This window comes from Boleophthalmus pectinirostris, unplaced genomic scaffold (assembly GCF_026225935.1).
Source record: "Boleophthalmus pectinirostris isolate CB_2022bp ecotype Guang Dong unplaced genomic scaffold, ASM2622593v1 HiC_scaffold_21, whole genome shotgun sequence".
Classification (NCBI taxonomy): domain Eukaryota; kingdom Metazoa; phylum Chordata; class Actinopteri; order Gobiiformes; family Gobiidae; genus Boleophthalmus; species Boleophthalmus pectinirostris.
The window spans coordinates 14276264-14299749 of NW_026571175.1; the positions used below are offsets into that span (position 1 = coordinate 14276264).

Sequence of the window (23486 nt, forward strand, 5' to 3'; positions counted from 1 at the left end):
AATGTCTTTTTAAAGGCTCAAAGCTGTCCATTTTACTCAGCTTTATTTGCCTCCATTTAGTATTATAGTGTCAACTCATTTTCATTTGACACTGAACATAAACTTTACTGAACAGCAGGTACAAATTCTTCAGTGAGCCTAGCGTTTTCTCAACATAATTAATATAACACTTGATGATGTTTTACCTGATAATCCTCCACATGCCATCAATGACTCAAAATGTGACCTAAGAAAATGTTTGTTTGGGTTTAGCTGTCATATTTACCCGTCTCGCCCCCTTCAGCAGACTTATCTTGTCCTTCTCTCTCTATTAAACGCAGCACGACACAAGACGCACGCAGGGAGCTCCACAAAAAACAATCCCTGCATGTTTTGAGTTTTCCAGCCAATGAAAAGACGAAGGAGGCGGGTCTTATGCTAATGTGTTGGCAAGGGAGACGGAGCGGTTCATTCATCTTCTTCAGTGAGAGGCGAGTTTGCGCGCATGTTGTTTTAGATGACGGAGGACCAGTGCAGCGCCAAAACACTCACGTACGGATAGCGCGCCGACGTGGAACAAGACGTTATTTTTAACCTGAACGGAGCATATCGTCAAAAAGATTTCAGAGTAAGTCTTTTTATCACTATTATTTTAAACTGTTGAATTTTTGTGTGCATTTAATGCGCTGTAACCTGAAACCATGCCAAAAAATAAATAAATAAAAATAATAATTGCATTGATATTTTTATCACTTGTTGGTCTATTTCATTTGGTTGCCATAGTGAAAGCTTATAGGTACTCTTGGTGTGGTGCCATTGATAGTAACGCTGTAATCAATAGAATTACGCTACCCAATTAGCCAGTGTAGTAAAAGTCATTACTGAACTGAGTTAGGCTGGTTTAGATGCACCTTTTTTTTTTTTTTTTTTTTTTTTTTTCATGTTTTGGGATTTAACCTGATTTATGTAAAAGAAAAATTTGTGTTATATGTTTGTTTTTTTGGTTTGTTTTTATTTATTATTATTTTTTTAATTATATATATATATATATATATATATATATATATATATATATATATATATATATATATATATATATATATTTTTTTTTTTTTTTTTTTTTTTTGACATTTTGGAAGTAAGCTATCACATGTTATTTGTTTATCTGTTAATTTGTGTGTGCTCAGATATTGCACAATCTTTTTTCATTCTGCTAGATAAAGGTCTACTATTAAAATATATGAGTCTATTTCCAATGTCAACCCCGGTTTGACCCCTGTGAGCTTGAACAAAGGAAGAAAGCGAAAGGCAAACGTGGCAAGATGAGCAAGTGCACCCATTTTATCTGCTTAATCCAGCCCCGTTGACACTGGGACCTGCTACAATCGATAGCACCGGCTTTGGCTTTGAATTGGACCACAGGCGAGTCTTACACTATAGCCTTTCAATACCAAGCCTTAATGGTGTATTGTGTAACTTTTCTAGAGGAGGGTCTGTCAAATGCTTTTCTCCATGGAGATGTTACTGCTTTGTCTGGAATGTTTCAAAGTATAGTATTAAACTTTTCTATCTTCATGGAGACCAAACCAGACCAAGTTACAGGTTAGCTCACAATCAGAATGCCTAAGTATATTTGAGCTATAAAACCACCTGCAATTGAATAAATTTAAGGTATACTGTGGAACATTCCAGGCAGAGCAATGGCATCTCCATAGAAACAAGCAGGTAACGGACCACCAACAACAAAGTTACATCGTGTACCTTTAAAACACAGTAAACACAGTAATGTAAACTGTTACCATTAGGGATGTAACAATAACTGAAATATCGTGATATCGTATCATCAAAAGTCTCACAATAATACCGTGGAATGTCACAATATATCGAATCACAAGTTCCTTTGCTTTAATGCATGGTTTTATAGTAACAACATCTTATGATCACCGGAAACTACATATCCCATGATTCATTTCAGTGCAGACAACATGAAGAAATATGTTTTTTACTTGAATTCTTGGGATTATGACAAAAATAATTCACACCAAAATCTTGTCAAGGTATTTTAAAAGCAAAAAAAGTGTTCCATCTACAATTATATTAGCCTCTTTAAAATATCGCGATAAATACTGTATATTGTATTGAGATGCATATCATGATAGTATTGTGATATTTGGATATTGTTACATCCCTAGTTACCATGGTAAGATTTATGGATACAAAGGATAAGTTGACAGGTCCATGTCTTATTATCTTTTGAGATGTTTTTGTTTTGTTACAGGCTACAGGCGTAGTAAGACAGACAGTCTCAAGTGGAAATGAGCATCCTCAAATAGCTATTAGAATTTTAGCTTCTGGATACTGGCTTATAGTATTGTGAAGTGGTGTTAAAATTGGAAGCAGTGTTGATTTAGTTTGTCCATAATAAGGCAAGGCAAGTTTATTTGTATAGCACAAAACATAAACAATGTCATTCAAAGTGCTTTAAAGAGTAAGAAAGACATAAAAATTACAATAGAAATGAACAAAAACATAAATAATCATCTTCTTATTAACATTAAACAATAGAGTTCTGTTCTTATAGCCAGTAATAATTAAAATGCACTGTTTTTAAGTGTTCTTCATCACTATTCACACATTTGGATTAGACCAAATTTAGGGTAACTGTTCAAACTGTTGTTGCTTTTTTAGAGCTGGAGCTGTTATGATGAGTTTCACTAAATATGTTCGAGTGCTTATGGATCAGTTGGTTGCAAGTTAATTCATTCAAAAGGATTTCTAGGATTTGTTTGCTTTGTCTGTTCCTGAAAGACAGACTGCTTAAATGACAAATAAATTAAAAAGAAAATAGTGGTATTTCTGCTCATTGATAGAAATATATATCATAAATATATAGCGTTACCCTTTTTTCTGTTGATTACTTCATTGCTAGATTGGTATTTAGATTCTGCACTTCCCTGATTAAAAAAAAAATAGCCATGGATATTTTTATTGACATTGTTTGGCTGTTGGTATTAGAGTGTGGAATCAATATTTTGTCACTCAAAAAGGCCTGATTGCTTGACTTGGAAATTCACTACAAACTGAGACAACAATAGCCTAAGTTTATTACTGCTAACTGTTATTTTGAACCAAGGCACAATATATTTCAGTTCTCAGTCTTTCTCACCAGCCTTTCACAACACACATTTATTAAAGTTGTATTTTACAATAGTTTATCATTGATATGGATGATAATCAAGAATGAACAATATCGCAATTGTTGTTTAGAGATATAACAAAAGAACAAACTTGCTGTATAATCTTCCAAACAAGGGTATATTTCTGTTCCTTTATTTGTTATTAAATTACCATGGAGTCTACAGGCATGTCTTACTCGTGTATGATGGATTGTCATAATATCATGTCAGTATCATAATTGGGTAGGCCTGTCACGATAATGACTATATCGACTTATCATTCAATATAGGAAAGCTGGAACAATATATTTTTGGCCTCAGTATTTATCACCTGTACATTTTCTTTGCAATAATTTGGAGATTTGTATTGTTGTAGTTGTAATACCATATGGTTTGAGCTGTAGAGGGTTGAATAAGTAATTCTGAGCTAATTATCAGTTCATTCTGCTATTTGATTGTTCTTCTACTACTAAATGATTGACCCTGCAAACCTCTTGTATATCATTAGTTGTTGCACTAACATGTGTCTGTTAGCTGTGGGAGTCCCGTCACTAATCACGTTGTATTGACCCCATAGTGTCCATGTCCGTTTACAACATGTTTATTCTGTAGCTTATGCCGTTAGCCTGGTGTGCTGGGTTGTGTAAAAGTCAGTAGTGTGACAGGTCAGTGGATGGGGCAGCACATCATTATAGCCACTTCCTCTTTGGAAAAATCTATTGACTTTTACAGTATACAGCTCGGCCACATACAACAACCACAGACATGAACATGCATGCATGGACTTTACTTATACATTTTTCTATTTCTTTTACCAATCCATGACACTATACCTTAGATGTTTTCCATTTCAGATGTCCAGGTGTGCTATAGATCGGTTGGCTGTGTTTTTGGTGTGTATGTGTGTGCTTAAAACATGTGCAGGCTGCAAGTGTGTATCTGAATCCAACTGATTGATCCATCTATATCTGTCACATGGTTTATTACCCCAGAGACAGACACAGGCACCGCGAGCGAGAGGAGCAGGGCAGAGCGTTAACAATGGAATGGGGAAGTAGATAGGGATGTATTTTGGAAGCCCCATGCACCAGGCTTGAGGGGTTTTACTTTGTCAAAATTCTATTATTTTTGTAGTGAAAAATTTTGTGAAATTGAAAATTGTATGTGGTGAATGATTTTGATTAACTTAACTGATAAAAATATATTTCCATTGTCTTGGTTGCATATTATTGCACAATAAGTTAATTGACTGTTCTTTTAATCAGCTATTTTACACTGAAGTCTTTAGTTAGTTTTTTTTTGTTTGTTTTTGTTGTTTTGTTTGTTTTTTTATTATTTTTAAATAATTGTGTGCCAAAATATAGATATTCTGTTGATATTGGCACATTCATTCTTTTCATATTCTTACATTATTACTGGTTCAAGCACCAACTAAATGGGCTCTGATGTATTCACCAGTCATTATTACATAATGAAAATGACTGAATGATTAATGGGGCGAGGTTGGTGGGAGGGGATGTTTAGATTTAACTTAATGAGGATTCACTGTGGAATTAGCACCCATAACCTCAAGCCCCGCACCTGAATAGAATGTTAATAAAGTAATAATGTACTAATTAATAACTTATTATGTCAAGGCAAGTCAGTTAAGAACCAAGTAAGGGTGTGCTCACACTAGACCAAGCGAACCGTGCCCATCATCTCTGACCCCCAGCCATGTCTAAACACTGCATATGTGCTATTATCATCCAGGCATAGATACTGTGTGCCACACATTAACAGGGTCAGACTCAGACAGTCTTATGTCTGTTTATCCTGAAGCCAAATGAGGAGCTTGATCCACAAAGTCAGTGACATCGTGATGAGCAGAAAATGTTCTTTGTTAAATTGTCCTGTATATTTATGTCTGTGTGATGTCCTTGTATTGTGTCTATGTGAAGGAGCTGCTGTTTCATTGTGAAACAAATTTTAGATCTGTGATCTGACAATAAAGTATTATCTAATCTAATCTAATTGCTTAATTGCACAGCCCCAGACATTATTCTTAGTTTTGCCTAATTGCTCAAGTGATCTGTTAAAACATTTTTTTTTTTTTTTTGCAAATACATTTCCCCCAGACATCCTGTAAGACAAGACTGTCTTTTTTCACATAAATCTGTAATTTTGAGTAGGATCAACTTGAATACTGAGCAATTTGAATCTCCATTCTCCATTTCCTTGCTGGCTGACACACCGTTTTGTCTAGAGCCAGCTGCCTTTGTCTGCTACATATTAAATGCTCATGTCAATAAAGCCCAGTGATGAGCAGATAAGTACGGCTGCACAAACAAGATGAGTGTTCCGGGCATTGGGCTAATGCTGCTGTAAAGCATTGTACCACGTACACATGCAGTTGTATAGAACAGTGTGGGTCAGGTTTTAAGACTGAATTTGACTTTTATATGTTTCTCATAGTTTCAATACAAATGATCAGTATTACCCAGTACTGAGAACAAGCACCCTGTCACCATTACTCCACTTAACCTGGGCCTGGTTCAGATCTCCCTCATCAGTAACACACTCTTGCTCCTCTGATGAGTCCAGTGAGTTCCCAGGCCAGCAGATCCAAATTGGACTAGAGAAACAAGTTACCTCAAGCTCCTCATTCTATCCCTCCTTATGTGCTAACACTAGGGAGCATCCAGCCACCAAGTGGGGAAACATCTCATTATAGTTACATGCACTCTAGAGCCCATCTTCTTGAGAGGGGTTAGACCCCATAACACTGGTGGTACCCATCAGGAAAGACTGTTGGCTTGTGTGGGCTACAGCCCTGCAGCTGAGCTGCCATGTGCTGGAGCTTGCCCCAGGGGAGAGGGGGGGCGCTCCAGTGTCTTCATGTTAGGCTGTTGAATGAGTGAGCCTGTAAATTGTGCCAGAAATTATTTCTGTCATACCAAATCCATTATGCAAATCATGTGACGCTTGAAGGCACAGTAGTTTGACTCTGAAAGAGGCACACATCTATGTACAAGGTGAATTCTTTCTAGCCAGACTGGCGCCACCTAGTGCCTCTGCTCAATTTAATTTCTCTCCAGCAACTAAGTCAGGATTCAGAATACACTAGACAGTTTGCAAGAACCCCGGAAGTGGGACTCCGGGCACCAGCCAATCAGCGAACAGCCATACATCCTGTGTTGGCAACAATTCCCGAGATTGAGAATTTAAAGCCAGAACAAAGAGAATGTTACAATTTTATCAAGGGAAAAGACGTTATTGCCCTTCTTCCTACAAGATTTGGGAAAAGTTTAATATACCAGTTAGCCCCGTTAGCCCTGCATTACATATGTCATGACCAAATAGCAGTGATTGGTTAAATTTTAAAAAAGTAACTGCCTCCCATCAAGCGAACGAATCCTAATGCTGCGAGGTCAGATGGTTCCCATGAAGTGAAACCGGCTGATGAATCAAGCTATATTTTTTCATGAATAAAAAAATAAATAAACATCCCAGGAAACACTGAGATACTATATTAGAGGGTTACTTTGCTTACTTTTCTGAAACATGTTTTAATTGCTGAGGTGTGAATGCTTAATAGGGCATTGATAAACTTAGCAGTCGATAATAGCCAACAGCTCCAGACATGAGTCACACATTGTAGTAAATATACAGCAGTGCGGTCATAAACAAATGCAGAGGTGAGAGCAGATATGGAGGTGAGGGTTAGGAACAGGCTGACTCATGAGAGCTGCTCAGAGCCATGTTCCTCCCCAGGCTCTGCTCTTAAATTAGAGTGTGAACTGCGGCGAGGTGAGCAGCGTTTCTATAGCGATGTCTCTTCCCTGTTCAGTCACCACAGAGATGTCCTCAGATTAAAATAATAAGGAGATTCTTCAGATAGGAAACACTGGCTCTGCACCAATCAGCATTATGCACATTGTAAGGCAGCTCTTGTGTTAGTTTAATTGTATATTGTGCAAAACGAAATTGTTTCAGCTCTTCAATTTATGTCTTAAAAAGTGAAAAATATTACTAGTACATTTTAAAAGGAGTTATTCCTCACTTTACTAATATTCTTGGCATCCTACTGAATGGATTATGCCAGAAATCTATTTATAATATCTTTATGCTTTGTTTTATATCATATTTTTAATGAAACACCATAGTTTGTATCCATATTGAGTCAAAGAAGCCATTTATTCTACCTTCTTCAGCTCAAATCTCACCATGATACAGACAAATAACAAAAATCCCCCCAAAATCATTGTTCCATCTGCCATGTATTAAAAGACAAGTCAATTCTATTCATATAATATTGATGACAAGCCTAGTTAAAAGGCCTTTTTCACAACTTTAGAGGTCTTATTATTTTGAATCAAGATAAAATGCTAACAACAACTAACTATAAATCTAATTATTCATGAGGAGTTTCTGAATACTAAATTATAACACAAGCTTGATTTTTTTAAATATTGCTAGACCTGCCCTGGAGTTGACTGATGGAAATGTGGCTGCCCATCTGTACCTATGGCCTCTCCAGCGTTGAGTCACTTCACTTTTGTAACTAAACTAGTCATTTACATGTGGTGCCGTTAGTGAGATGAATTAAGTTTCCAATAAATCGCTTGGCTTGACGCACAAACAAAATGGTCAAGCCTAGTTGGCAAAGAACAGACTTTGATTAGACAAAACCTTCATCCCTGCCATATGTGATTGGCTGCTACCATAACACATTATTTTTCATTTTGTCTCAGCCGTTTGGTACAATAACAATTATGGATTACAATTACATGGTTCATCATCTGCACCCAACAAGCTGCCTGGCCATCTTGCAGATTTTTGTATTTGTTGACACTGACAAAGAGGTGGACTAGTTGGCTACTGATTGAAGTTTCGTTTTACATAGATTTTCAGCATTGCATATTCTTCCATACACAACAGGAATGGCTGGTTCCTGTTGCCATGTTTCCAACCCAATTACAGCTTTTGGCAGCTAATCATTTTCAGTCATGGCACATCAATCAACTGTGCATCAAGAGAGCCAAGAACAGAATAGCATAGTGACCTTTTGCCTAGTTGTTGCCTGGTCATAGAAAGCATTGTGCTGTCTGTGCTCCACAAAATGCAGAATTATAGGCCTCAATGGAGCTCAAAAGTAATTGCATGCTCCATTTCCAGAAGTAAAATTTCTATTCAAAGACTTTTAGAAAATTTCAGATATTAAGAGCTCAAAGACATCGTGGAGGCTATACAACTATGTGGTAATAAATATCCATAACGCAGTTATTTTAAGTCCAAAAAGCACATTTAAAACACAAGATTTTATAAAATTTCAGAAACATATTTTAAGTAAAAGTCTTCTGCTCATTTCTTGGTAAAGTCTATGAGAAAAATTAATGAGAAATAATATAGCGTAGTTTATTTTGTCATTTGGCAAGTTTAGACAGAAATTGAATGTAATAGCTGCTGTTTCAAAAAGTGTCTCCTAAATGTAACATACATAGCAAAGTAATTAGTTCAATTGAATTGTCAGGGTTTAGCTGTTAGCTGTCAAACTAATAAATAATATAGGTTCCTAACTGAAATACAATGCACAAGATTCAATAAAAAAGGAAGGTGATTAGACCTTAAAGGTGCATTGAGTATTTTTTTCTGGTGGAGGGTCCGTCAAATGCTTTTATCCATGGAGATGTTATTGCTTTGTCTGGAGTGTTTCTATTAAACCTTTATATTAACCTTTTTCATGGAGACCAAACCAGACCAAGTTACAGATGAGATCTGTGGAAATGCAGCCCCGCTCACAGTCAGAATGCCTGTTTTTCTAGGAATTTTTTAGCTATAAAACCACCTGTAACTGAATAGATATAAGAAAGAGCTGTTTAATGTCATATTGTGAAACATTCCAGGCAGAGCAATGACATATCCATAGAAACAAGAACAGACCCCCATCCAAAAAGACAAAGTACAGAGACATCCCAACATTTTAAAATCATCTTAACATACGCACATTATAATGAACTGTTAATTGTTTGTTGAAAAATAAGTCTGTTTAACATTGTGTCAAGAAAAAATGTACCATGTATATTTATCTTTGCAAATGATCCATCTTGAACAATCTCAAGTGAAAGTTTCAGACCTGTCAAAGTGAAACACTTATTGTTTCTGACTGGCACGCCAACATGTTTATCCTGTTCAGTCAATCAGGGAGGGGGCAGTCTGGCTGTATTCAAGCTGAGCAAACAACACCATCGCATCAGCACGGCAACACACAAGCACGCCCATGCATTTACCACTGGCATTAGGCCCCCTGTTTACTACGGCTTTGACAGTTGGGATGGGTGCATTAAGGCCCTTCACACTCAATAAGATACATGTCTCTCAGCATTGAAACGCTTGTTAGGACAATTTTGTACTGGTTCAGTTTCTACTCGCCACCTCAGATGACTCTCTTCATGTTGCCTGTTTACTTCCCGTCTCTGTCCTTGTCTGTTTCTTCCAGAGAGGTGAGATTTGAAAAGATACAAATTTGACTTTTTTGAGCTTTTCACCATTGTTACACCATCAAAAATACATACCTAGAGTTGTATGAGAGAGTTGTTGCCTCCTTCATGCTGGCTTAATTAATCAATTAATCCAAAGTAGTCTTCTCTGAGCACTCAGAAATGCTGCATGTGCATTTTGCCCAGATTGTTGTGTCACAGGTAAAAATACAAACTTTTCTTGCGCAGATAACAGATGTTATCCAACCTGTTGATGTTCTGTCTAAAGGAGAAAGTATGTTAACAACCGTGTCCCAAGACACCAGAAACCGCTTACGTACAATGCACATCCCATAGATATACAATATTTTAGAATTGTCTACTGCTAAACTACTGGACCTATTTTGAAGCAATCCCCCAAACAAAAGAGCATATTCTGACATTTTGAACTTCATCTTGACCGGATCACATTTAACCTTTTCAATCATTGCTGAAGTCCAATTTTAAAACCTCTTACCTTTCCAAGCGACCATGTGTGGGTCCTTGTACTTTTTCTTTATTAATTTCTGTTTGTCCAACGTCTGATAAAAGAAAACCTAATCTCATGGACATTAATGGAAATCTGTAATTTATTTTCAGTCACTTCAATGATTCTGAGAAAAATCTTGACCAGTTTGTATTCAAAACCTACACAAAAAAAATAAAAATACCCACAAGTTCACAAATATTTAAGTTCATAAATCTATTTTAGTGAGATATTCTTCAGCTTTGACATGGAATTGCCAAGACCCAACAAATCAGCTATTCTACCTATTCTTATATTTTCCCCAAAGAATTCAGGTGGAATTTGAAATCTGACTTTCCTCTGTGTAGAGCTTGTTCTCACTTAAAATTAGAATAGATCAGACAGCAGAGGCCAAAAATACAGAGCCTCAGCTTCACAAAGAGCATTTGTTTGTGCGCCAAAGGGTTCAGAAAGAGATTCAGTTTGATATGACAGTCATTTTAGTCAGACGTTTTTGGAAAAATAGGCTGGAATGGTTTAAGTCTTTTTATTTTTTTTACTCCTTCCTCACCCAGAAAATATCACTGTTTGCTGCAACGTGACATTCTGTTACTTCACCCCACATGACTCCCATAAAACGTGTAAGCATGGTGTTTTAGCTGCTGAAGGGTGCCCACTATGACGAGGATGTGCCCTGGTGTCCGAGTGCTGGAGCTGTCAGACACTGGGGTGAGTCAGCTGCAGTGCCATGTGATGTGTGTGATGTGTGTGATGTGTGTGATGTGTGTGATGTGTGTGCGCAAGTTACGGGCTCATCATAGTGGCTAATGGAGCATTTGATGGCTAAAATAGCTGCTGTGCTACAAGGGCTTGAGTCACCAAATGTGATAATGGGGCTTGAATGGTATGACTCATTATATAAGGGGGAAAGGTCCTGCAAGGGGTGGACATTATGAGGTGTGAAAAGTATCCATGCGGCTTTGGACTGGATGACCCTGCCACTTGAAAGTTATGATGTTTTGCTAAATTAAAGTCCCACTGAATAATATTTCAACATACTTGACACCATGAGTTACAAGTCAGGTCTGTGGAGAGGTTTAAAAGAAGGATATATATTTAACAATGTGTTTTTGTGCAATTAAGAGGAACTTAGTGAAATAAATGCTTGTATTATTTATATACTTTAGCTTGTAAAACATATCTGGAGCTGTGTTTTACTTAACTATGACAAGCAAAACTAAAAAATGTTTCCCTGGGATATGTTAGCACATTGTGATTTCTGAAGCTCCTCCATGCTTTTGAAGTCCATAATTTTATTTAACATGTTTGAATAATGAAGCCTGGTACGATGTAAACCCCAAACAAAACCTTTGGGGCATCCACATAAGTGCCAGATGAAGCACAGACTAGTTTGTTATTTCTGTCATAATAATCAGATTACAGATTATAGGATTACAACACAAAGAATTAAGCAGTGAGAGGCAGAAACAAAAATGACTGATTAAATGAAGTCTGACATTATCAAAGTAAAACATTTTTGGTCTCAGTTAAATATATCTGTCATCTAGCCTGACTTGAAGAGAGTGAAATCTGGCACTGCAGCTGATTTTCCTCTCAGTTTTGAGAAGAGGCAGACAAAAACTGTGTCTAATGACAATGCCTAGAGCTACTTAAACTCTGATTGTGGATGCTCTGCTGAGGCTAAGAGCACTAATAATAACAGAGAAAGGATGGAAGAAGTGGAAGCAAAATGTATAGCCTGAGACAAGTCACCAGAAAGCAGTCTTAGGCATTTTGTCAGTTATATAATAATGTAAATGACCTTTTTTTATATTGTGTTGAAGGTTATGGTAGGCTTGTCACACTATACCAACTTATTGTCCAGTATACATTAGAAAGAACAATTTTTTTTTCCACTATTTTTTTGTAGTCTTAATCTATGACACATTATAGATACCAGAACTAACTACAAAAGTTTTGTATACTGTTGGATACATTTCATCAACAGGGTCTACTTAGAAAAAGATTTACTGGGATTATCCTGTTTTAGGGTTCTCGTGTATGTATTTATCAAATGTATCAAATCAAGTGTTATGGACTGTCACTGAGCACATTTGGTTCAGTGAAATGCTGCACACTCATGTTTGATGGTCACTGTGTGAGGTGTTGTTTGACGTGGGATGAAGAGGCCGTGTCATGAGGCTCAAGTAAACACTGGTGAACTGGTTGCCATAGTGATTAACAATTTAAAACTGAATATTATAGATTTTGAACAGGCAAAAGTCCTTCAATTGTTGCACCTCTTCAGTCTGTGTAATCTAAGTTTAAATGGGAAAAGTAGAGCCTATAAATTGGTTTTCTTCCCAGATGCTAATGGATAGTGTAAATCAATCTCAATATGGCTGTTATTTCAATATTGCATACAAATGGTCATTGACATAACAACTTTAGTTTTCAAAAACTGGTTTACAATAATGTCTTATTTTGAGCAACACAACCAATGCTGTCTGTGTGGTACATTCTAAAGAATCCTTATCACTTTACGCCCATCAAAATTACAAAATCCAGACAAAATACAAAATAACAATGATTACACACTCGATTTAGCTGGTTTGTTGACAACTCTGTACCTCATTTTTACTCTCTTATAAACATGAAAAAAGAAGAGTGAACCTAACAACAGCTAGCATGCTAACATCCACTTCCTGGTTATCAGACACTAAGCCACTTTATAATTAAATGCAGACAACACAGACATATTTAGACCTCAGGAGCTGCTTATACAGTATATCTGTACTGTGGCAAGTTTTGCTCAAATACATGGAAAAAACAGGTACAGGGTCTTTATTAATCCAAAAATATATATTCCTTTTTTTCTGTAAATTTTGCAATTCAGTGGCAGTACAAATTTCAACCCTTTGAACCCTTTCTCTTGCCTTGTTGTGGGTTGCGTTTTGGGACTTCCTGGCTCCTTGGAGACGCAATTTGTGCTGTTACAGCTTGTTTGCCTGTCACCTCCTCACCTGTATTCACCTCTTACTTCTCCTGCAGCTTGGATTGTCTCGCAGCCCCAAAAGGTGAAGCATCATGGGGAAACATAACAGCAAACTGGCACCTGAAGTCCTGAATGACCTGACCAAGAGCACGGAGTTCAACGAGGCCGAGCTGAAGCAGTGGTACAAGGGCTTCCTCAAAGACTGTCCCTCTGGCATACTCAACCTGGAGGAGTTTCAACAGCTGTATGTCAAGGTGAGACATGGCTATTATACCAGAAATTTCAAATGTTGAATTTCAATTCTTAACACATCTAAATGAATTGTTCCAAATATCTATGACTGGTTTTAACATATTTTTTTCTTATTTTAGTTGCAATGTGTAAAAAAGCGTATTTATTTACATTGTGATTTTGCCTAATTTTGACACTAGCAATTCTTGTCTAGTTGGATGTAAAGTGGATGTTAAGATTTAAGATTTGAAATTTTATTAATTTATAATTGTTCAATTCTTGGTTAGTCCTACTAGCTGTGGATAGTTCATTGCTTGCTATCATTCTTTTTCTAATGAATTAGTATGGATCCATTGTGACCTGGCCTGCGATAATTCTATAACAGAACCAGATGGACTCTCAGGCTTGTAGGAAGACTTTCAAGAATTCATATTAGAATTGTGTGTCAGTGTGAAATTTTATGTTTTTATGTTGTCAAATTCCATACAGCTAGACTTTTATACTATCCAACTATCCACCAAACTAAAATTATACTTTGATTTGGTATCTAGTTTTTCCCATACGGCGATGCCACAAAGTTTGCTCAGCATGCATTTCGTACGTTTGATAAAAACGGCGACGGGACCATTGACTTCCGGGAGTTCATCTGCGCCCTATCCATCACCTCCAGAGGCAGCTTCGAACAGAAACTCAACTGGGCCTTCAACATGTATGACCTGGACGGAGATGGCAAGATCACACGCATGGAGATGTTAGAAATTATTGAGGTACTTTTTGTAACCTTAAGTAATCCTCTTTAAAGGTCCTTTATGTAAGGTCCTTTATAACATTAAACTTATCTATCTCCATGAAGGTGATTCAAATCAGGACTAGTAACAGGTCAAAGCTCTGAAGAGGTGACTCATACATGCAAGAATGCATGTATTTTTTAGCAGCAAAAAACACTTTTAATTGAATGAATTCAAGACAGATAAGTATAATGCCATACTGTGGAATATACCAGGCAAAACAAATAGAGAGATTGTCCACCACCAGAAAAGTTGCATAATACTCATTTAAAGGTCCTCTTGTCTGCTTAGGCTTTGAACTAAACTGTGTTGGAAAGCAACCAAATACTTCTTACTTCTCGCGTGCTTACTGGTAAAGTACATTTGACTTGATCTAAATGGTTTGGTGACAAAACACACAGTTTTAGATTAGCTACTAACAATGATTAATTGTGTCACAGACTACCTAGAAATGTCTGATCTACTCAGATAACTGGAGGTATACAATATACAGACAGGATACATACAGTACAAAGCTGTTGCCTTATTGCTCTAAGTCTAAGTGCTAGAGTACTGCCTCTGCATTCACTTCCACCTCTTTGGCCTTCACCAAAACCACGCTCTCTCTGTTCATGTCCTACAAGTGTCCTGGATGCGCCCTGCATACATCCTGCTGACATTTGCTGCTGCACATATGAACATAAAGGTCAGAAAGACAGAATTCCCCCAAAGACATTTAGTTGTGTTGGTAAAGGTCCTCTATAATGCATGCACAGAATGTCTAAAAACTACCATTGCACACCTTAGCATTGGCATTTAATGTTTTGTAACTCAAAAGTTATGATCTGTATCCTCTGTATTTCTAAGGACAAAATCACTCTCTAGTTTAAACAGGGTTTAAAACAAATGCTGCTGACACAGGATATGCAAATCCAGATATGGTATATGAACTTTGTACACATTAAGGAGCATTCTTTGGAGAAGAAGAGCACCTCATGACATATCACGATAAGGAAATTAGCATTTTGAGCTCTTGCAAGGGAGTAAAAATGAATATAAATCACTTAAATAGATGTAAATGTTACAATAAAAATTCTTCACCCATTTTTTTAACCATTATAACATGGTTGAAAGCTCAAAACAGTTTAGCAGGGTGTAGGGCCTTTAAAAGTACACTATGTAACTTGATGGTGAGTTCACTACCTGTTTGTTTTCATGAAGATTTTTAATGGTTTATTTGAAATGTTCCACAGTATGGCATGTTTCTAGCATCCATTTATTCAATTACAGCCTCTTGGGGAAAAAAAAACAAAAAAAACAGGAAACCTTACTGTGAGTGGGGCTGCCCCTTCCATAGATCTAATCCCTACCTTGGCCTGGCCTTACCACTTGCTTAACTGTAGACAAACTTAATGACATACTGTAAAACATTCTGGACAAAGCAACACCATCTCAGCTGGTGACAGATAAGACCAGACCAGACAAAGTTACACAGAGCTCTTTTAAGATGGGGACTTGTACTAACACAATATAATCATTTGTTTGTTTTACCTGTTGCTTTGCTCAGGCCATTTACAAGATGGTGGGCACAGTGATCATGATGCGTATGAACGAGGACGGCCTGACCCCACAGCAGCGTGTGGACAAGATCTTCTCCAGGATGGACAGGGACAACGACGACGAGATCACACTGGAGGAGTTCAAAGAGGCGGCGAAGGCGGACCCCTCCATCGTCCTACTGCTGCAGTGTGAGATGCAGAAGTAGAGGTGGAGAGGGGGTGGAGGGGGGAGAGGGGGGAGAGTTGGACTGGAGTAGAAGAAGAAGAATCAGAGGAACATGTGGTTGAGGAGGAGGTGACCACTGAATTGAACAGTTGTCAGTGTGTAGAAATGTTATCAAAGCACTTTTATGATTATTGACACAGTGCACCATTCCTCTTGAACAGTATGTGAACAGCTTCAGAAATCCATCATCCATTTCTGAATGTAAAGCTTTGTGACATAAACAGCCATGGAAAAACTAACTTCATTTTTTTTTTTTAGTTTAATGGGCCCCTATTATGTTATTTTTTATCTATGTTTTCTCATATTTTCTCATCACAAACATACCTGTAGATGTGTTTTGTTTCCTTCATACATTTTTAACACACACAGCCTCTGCATATTTAAGCCTCACTTCTTGCATTTAGGGCTGAGTTCTTTCAAACAAAAAAACACGCTGGTCCACGTTGTGATGTCCTGTGGAAGGTCCACTGTGTTTTTAAACTCCATACACTGTCTCGAGAATTATTTGGATAATTTCAGCCCTATAATTGCCAATCTCTAGTGACTAAAAGGTAAAAAGATAGAAAGGCGGCTTAAACATGTGAAAAATCTGTTTTTGAGTATGTTTTTGATGAGGTAACAACATTATAACATGGATTATAGCTCACAAAAATCAGTTTTGTGTATATATATATATATATATATATATATATATATATATATATATATATATATATATATATATATAATATATACCTTTAAATCACATTTGCTTTCAAAATGGCTTATGATCATACTGTGCCCTGACCTGAAAAAATACCATTATCAATGAACCAAATAGTCTTGTCATCCCAATGTGTATGCTACATAAAAAGTAGAAAAATAAGTATTTTCTGACCCTGTATGAAAAACACAATACCCTGAAGCACACTGATGGAAGCAGGGCTGCCAATTTTTCATTATGACTCCTTTTACCACCTCCAATCACAAAGCACACCAACAGGTTCCCAATAGGCAAGGTTGGAAAAGTGTTTTGCCACAGGAAACAGCAACAGAATGAAATGTTAGCAGGGATAAAACCACCAATCAATGCAGCTAGAACAATCTGGAAATAGAAATTGACTGTTGCAGTGATTCAAACTTTACTGCTACAACTTTAAATTGAAATTCACTGATAAAGTCAAACAAAAGCTTCACCCAAATTTAGAAAACTGACAGACAGGAACACAAAATCTGTTATGTTAATTCTGACAGGTCCGTTGAGTGCCTGATTTTTGCACCCAGCCAGGCCGTCAAATGTACAAACAAAGCCAGTGTTTTCCTGTTGTGCGCCCTGGGAAGAACAACTGAAAAAGTGTGGCACAAACCAGGCAGGAGGCAGCTGTCTGGACCACATGTGTCTCCAATGATACCTTCACGGTGTATGCAAATGAACTACACCCCTAGCTGTGTGCATTCTGTCAGCGAGCATGAATATATATGAAGATTTTTAGCTGGCAAAAGTAACATCTCTGCAAACAAGCTGTGTATTCATTAATTCATATACAGTATATACGTCCAGACACTCCCTGCAAGATTTTCTAGAGTACAACGCTAGCATGTTGTGGCTGAGGATACGGTACATCTAAAAAAAATCTGAATATCATGAAGTCAAATCCATGTATTATATAGACTCTTTACACAGTGAAATATTTCAAGCCTTTATTTCATGACATTTTGATGATTAGGGCTTACAGATAATGAAAACCCAAAATTCAGATTATCAGAAAATTTTAATATTCTATCAAAAATAGAGTACTAAAAAGGACACTTACAATTACATTTAAATCCTTTACACAAAATCAGTTTCTTATCAAATGCTTGTATGTCAAATATCTTTTTTATTTCTCTGTTGGACCCTGTTTAATTTGCTGATGGGCTGGTGAGTGACATAAGGAAATGAGGCAGTAGCTGACAGTGTTCCCTGGATGATAACCCGTGGTAACATTAATATGCGCCAGGAAGTGTCATGCTGGTTGTTCTAATTACACAGAGTTACAGCTGTAGTGTGATTGGAAATTGTATTTTGAAAAGAATAGGTCAGTCTGTACATTGTTAACAAGAAATGTAATTGCCCGCCATGCCTGCCTGTTAATTTGAGCATTGCTTTAAATTTCATTTCAAATTTCATTTTACGCCAAATTGACTCTTGTGAGCTTTAAATCATGCTATAATGTTATCTCTTTAAAACATACCTGGAGTTGTGTTTTGTTTCATTCACATGTCTGCATCTTCAAAGCTCAAAGTAGTCTTTTCACATTGTGATGTCATGAAGATCTTGTTCAAATTAACAGGTCTCTTTTACCTTTAGTTACCTTTAGTAGAGATTGTCAATCCATATGATTCTAGTAAAGATGCATGGAGTTTAAAAACACAGTGGAGCACTTCCTGTATTACCACAGGACATCAAAAGGTGGAACAGAGTGTTTTCTGTTTATAGAACTCAGCCTAAATATGCAGGGTTTGTGTTTTAAGCATGGGTGAATGAAACAAAACGCAACTTCAGGTATTTTTTATAAGGTCACATTATAACATAGATCAGAAAATAGTGTAATGTGGACCCTTTAAGGGTATAGCACTACTCTTGTAACCCCAAACCTGACCTTTAAAGACTGGTAGGGGTTTACCTTTATCTTGTCTCCATGGAGATATTATTGCTTTGCCTAGTATGTTCCATAGTATAGCATCTCTCTTGCAATTATTTATTCCATTACAGGACATTTATTGCTCAAGAATACATGCATTTGAGCTGTAAGCGGGGTCACATCTCCACAGACCTGACCTGCAATGTGGTCTGTAAAGCAGTTGAGGACCCTTCACTTGAAAGATAAGAACAGCTTTAACCCTAAAAACTTGTGAGAATTCTTTTAAAATTAGTAAAACATTCACAGCCTTATAGTTTTTACATACACTATATTTATTAACTTTTCTAACCCAGCATATTTTCCCATTATATTTGACTGTTAACAGCCACAAAAATACAGGAAAAAGACATCAAACATATTCACCTTCTGAAGTCAAATATAGCCCAGCTTATCTGAGATGTGTCATTATGAAAAGAGTCTGGAGCAGCATGGAGTGGGCTAATCAGAACAGTAATTATCCAGTACAAACGGCCTTTTTGTGAAAGGCCAGACCTGCTCCCATGATTCATTGCTGCCTCACAGGAATAGCTGAAATACCCACCTGTACTCGGCCGCTGTCCTGCACTCCCCTCTTTGTCTCACCACCGCATAAATGTCACAGGGGAAGCGCTTTGATAATTGGTGAAGGGAGAGGAACTTTGCTGAACCGCAATCTAAAATCAATAGGAAAAAAGAGCACGGGTTGAAAAGAAAGCTGATGATGACTATGTGTACAGAATAGTGATATGAAAGTAGAATCTTCTTATTGACATGATCCAACTGATAAAAGTATTTTAAAAGAGTTGACAGATTTTATTTATTACAATATACTATACTTTATAACATAAATCCAACGTAAGGCAGTGTGTAGTAACTCATAATCACATGTAACTCAAGGTTAAAAGCAGAACTAAGTAATATTTTTACCTGTACTTGAGTCCTTGTTCTGGTTAAATATGTATTTTTAGGTGTATTTTTCATGTTTGAAGCATCAGTCTTCCCTCTTTGCTCTCTCCATGTGGAAAACCAGTCTTGCAAAATGGCTGACACAACCCGAAGAGAGTTCTCCTGGAATTCCTAGCTCTTTTATTTATGTATATATTTGACACCATTACATGATTTTATGTGAGTATACTGCCTTATTTATTGATTCTGTTCCATTGTGGTGTATTCTCATAACAGAGCTGCAGGGGGAGCTATGTTGCTGAAAGTTACTTAGTTCTACTTTAAGTAGATCCATGGTAATTGCATGATATTACAGGTCGTCCAGCAGTATGAGGTACGAAAGGTTTCAAAGGTAGTCAACCGGACACTGTTAAAATTGAGTTTTATTGGCTGCCACCTAGAAGTCATTTTCAATCTCATGGTTGAAGATAAGTCCTGTCCTAAGATAAGAGTTATACCTGGAAATGCTATGTTTAGTGCCTGATTAGCATTGACTGGCCTAATTTCTCACTTGACCAAGTTGTGAGAATACTGTAAACAGAAGGCAGCCTAACCCTAATGCAGCACTAACCATTTCTGTTCAAAGAAGGAGTCTCACGAAAAAAACAAAAAACAAAAAACGTCTATCTGGACCTCATTGTCATTTAGAGGTTTGTGGCTTTAAAGGAACAGTCTAGAATTTTGGACATATTTTGGAGATGTGTGGAGACACTTTTTAAAATATTCCATCCAGTCCTTGTATTTGCAGAGGTCGCTGGTACTAGGCTAGCGCATGTCAATAGCCTGCCGTTAAAAAACAGTCTTACCCGCTCCACAAAGCACCTGAAGCAAATCTATTATTATGTCAGACTGTCGATGTGAATGTTTGTGTCAATAAAATAATTTTAGAAGTAAAACCAACCTTGCATTTGAAGGATTTAAGTCTGAGCAGCAGCAGCGAGTTGTAATTCCTGATAAAAAGCTTGGCAGCAGCGGAATGATATGTGAGAAAATAGTCCCTCAACATGCAATGCAAGGTTAGTTTTATTTCAAACATTATTCTATCAACACAGACATTCACATCAATAGTCAAGTGTAATAATTGTTTTGCCTCGGGTGTTTTGTGGAGTGGGTAAGACTGTTTTTAGTGACAGGCTAACTATGGCCATTGACATTCGCTAGCCTAGCATCAGCGACCTCTGCAAATACAAGGACTGGATGGAATATTTTAAAAAGTGTCTCCACACATCTCCAACACTCTGGCTAACTAAGAAATGAGGTCCTATGTCCAAAATTCCAGACTGTCCTTAAGATGATGGTGAACCTCCAACTGTGAACCTGAACAGTTACATTTTACATAATGAGGTAGGGCCTATGTATTAAGTAATATAAGAAATAACTAAAATTTTATTCCAACCAGAACATTATTTGTGTGGTCTCCTTCTCCCCAGCAACTAAAAGACTGTACTGCTATTGTAATAAAACATACATGTACATTTATAAGACTGTAATCGTATTCATGACGATGTAAAAGTGCTTCTAGCTTCAAGGGGCCCTATACTACAAAGCAACACATATAAATCCATTACTTTTGATTTTCAGCATGAATATGGAATTTCATGACTTGACTATTATGTCCACGTTATCACAAAAAGTAATTTGTAGTAAAGGGCCCTGATCACATTTGAAAACAATGTGTGAGTGTGTATGCGTGAATGTATGTTTGGATGTACACCATATGTGGGGATGTGTGCGTGTGGTTATGTGTTTTGTATTTGTATCATTTGTGGAACAAGACATGGCTAAGTCCAGGCTAACTCTGTAAATCTTTCTGTCACAAGTATTACTAACATTGCTTTGTGATCAGCTAATCAACACTGCTGTCTGTTTGATCGTAGCCTCCCGTTGCAGTAATAGTAACAGTTTAAGAGTTGTTTTTATGAAAAGGTCATGAAAAGTTGAAAGAGAATTATCTTGATCTTTAGATGAAGGGCTCTGTCAATCATGCTGTCTTTCTTAAGTGTACAGTCAACCAATCTTGTTCCAAGCTTCTGTATGGTAGTAGGTATAATAATAGCCACAAACGACTACTATAAATGTTACAGATACAAAGGAAAACGTCATGTTTAGTTTCATCCAGTTTAACAGAAATGCATGTACATTAATTCAAAATTAAACAACAAAAATAAATAAATATTGTTCCTTTAGCTATAATCTTCCACAGTATGGCATAATACTTCTCTGCCATGTCTTCATCGCTTTTAATTATCCTTAATAAAGCAATTATCATTAACAAAGACTTAATTCACAATGAACAAATAGTTTATTAAGCACGATTCAGGCTAAGTATATAAAGGACTGGATGGGATATTTAAAAATGTGTCTCCACATGTCTCCTCTGGCTAACTAGGAAATGAGGTCCTCTGTCCAAAATTGCGGACTGTCCCTTTAAGATAAAGGTGATTCAGGCTAAGTATGTAAAGTACTAAGTAGTAAAATAAAGTAAAGAATAGTAAATAAGCCTGAATAATTCTTTATCACACAATTCTATAGGAGCCAAATGCAGTCCTCAGACCAGGTTTTCTATTTTCTAATAAATCTACCTTGATAAGGCCAATATCACATTTTTAGTGTGTCCTTTTGAGGAGCTAAGCTTGAATAAAGTCAAAGAAATCTCATTCCAACCTGTTATAAATGCACATATTTCAAATATTGATTGTTCTGAGCACCAGTCTGTGGCCGTTGATTGCCCTTTTACTGCTTCTGTTTTGATATGTGGCCCTTGATGAAAAAAGTTTGGACACCCCTGTTCTCGCTATAGATCAATAATATTTAATACAGATGGAGGCAGCTACAATTAATGTTCAAGTTCAGCAAATTTACATTTTCGGTATTTCAGCGATCCATATGAGAGTATGAGATCATCACATTGTAGAATCTGAAACCCTGTTTGTCCATTAACTTTATTAAGGCTAAATAACAGGCAGTTGTTTTAAAATGGTACCCAAACTTTAAATGTATTTCTTATGACTTCCCAGACCAGAATTAGAAAACTTAGGTAGACCTCACATACCATTTAGTAGTCCAATTTTTGTCAATACTTTGTAATAAATTGAAACCAGTTTATTTTAAATAGGTATGACCTGTCATATAAAAATCCCTTACTTTTACTGAAGCTAAATCATTTAATGTGAAGTTAAGTATGATGCCAGACAATGACGCTAAGCACTTCAAACTGTCTGATGTGTTCAAATGAGCATTGGATAAATAGCAGTCCATTTCACGCTTCACCCTTTGACTCTATTACTGCTTAGACAGCCTTAATCACATCACTGAGGTCAGAATAGTTTGATCAAATCTGATTGGCTCGCAAAATTACCCCGGCACACTGCGTTGATGACTATATTTCTCCGACAATTAGCTGCTGTCCGTCCACATTAGCAAAACAACTGATTCTCAAGCGTCAATGTTATCTACTGTTAGAAATTCTATTTTATTGTTTTGGCTGTAAAGATTCTAAGCCACTTTTCCACAACCAGTCAAATGTTTGGACTCACCCTCTTTGTTTACTACTTTCTACATTTGATATACATACAGAAGACATGAAATATATGAAATAAGATGGGATTATCTATAGCAAAGTTAAAGGTATAATATATATATATATATATATATATATATATATATATATATATATATATATATATATATACACATTGAGAGGGTGAGTCCAAACTTTTGACCGGTACTGTGTTCTACATTTAGTGTGCCAAAGAGTGACAAATGTAAAAGTAATAGCCATAGTGTAGATAGAGAAGAATAGACGAAGCTGTTATCCCTTGGACTGTGATATAAGCTATAATATTGTTTTATTTTTGACAAGGAAACTGTGTTGTGCAATAGCATTCTGTTCCTTCATCATGCCTCTGTAATGTACCTGTAAATCTGTTTTTCTCTTCAGTGTTTTACAATTGTTAGGCTCATAGATCAAACACACTGTAATTATTTTTGTTACATAGAATAA

At 36.7% G+C, this 23486-nt stretch overlaps 1 protein-coding gene across 1 annotated transcript; it reads left to right on the forward strand.

Annotated features, from left to right (window-relative positions):
* Positions 1-566: 566 nt before the first annotated feature.
* LOC110167291 (hippocalcin-like protein 4) lies at positions 567-15876 on the forward strand. The gene is made up of 4 exons (XM_020932624.2): positions 567-607; positions 13170-13367; positions 13896-14111; positions 15679-15876. Exons 2-4 carry the CDS (start codon positions 13206-13208, stop codon positions 15874-15876), a joined length of 576 nt encoding a protein of 191 aa, XP_020788283.1. The 5' UTR covers positions 567-607; positions 13170-13205.
* The last annotated feature ends 7610 nt before the right edge of the window (positions 15877-23486 follow it).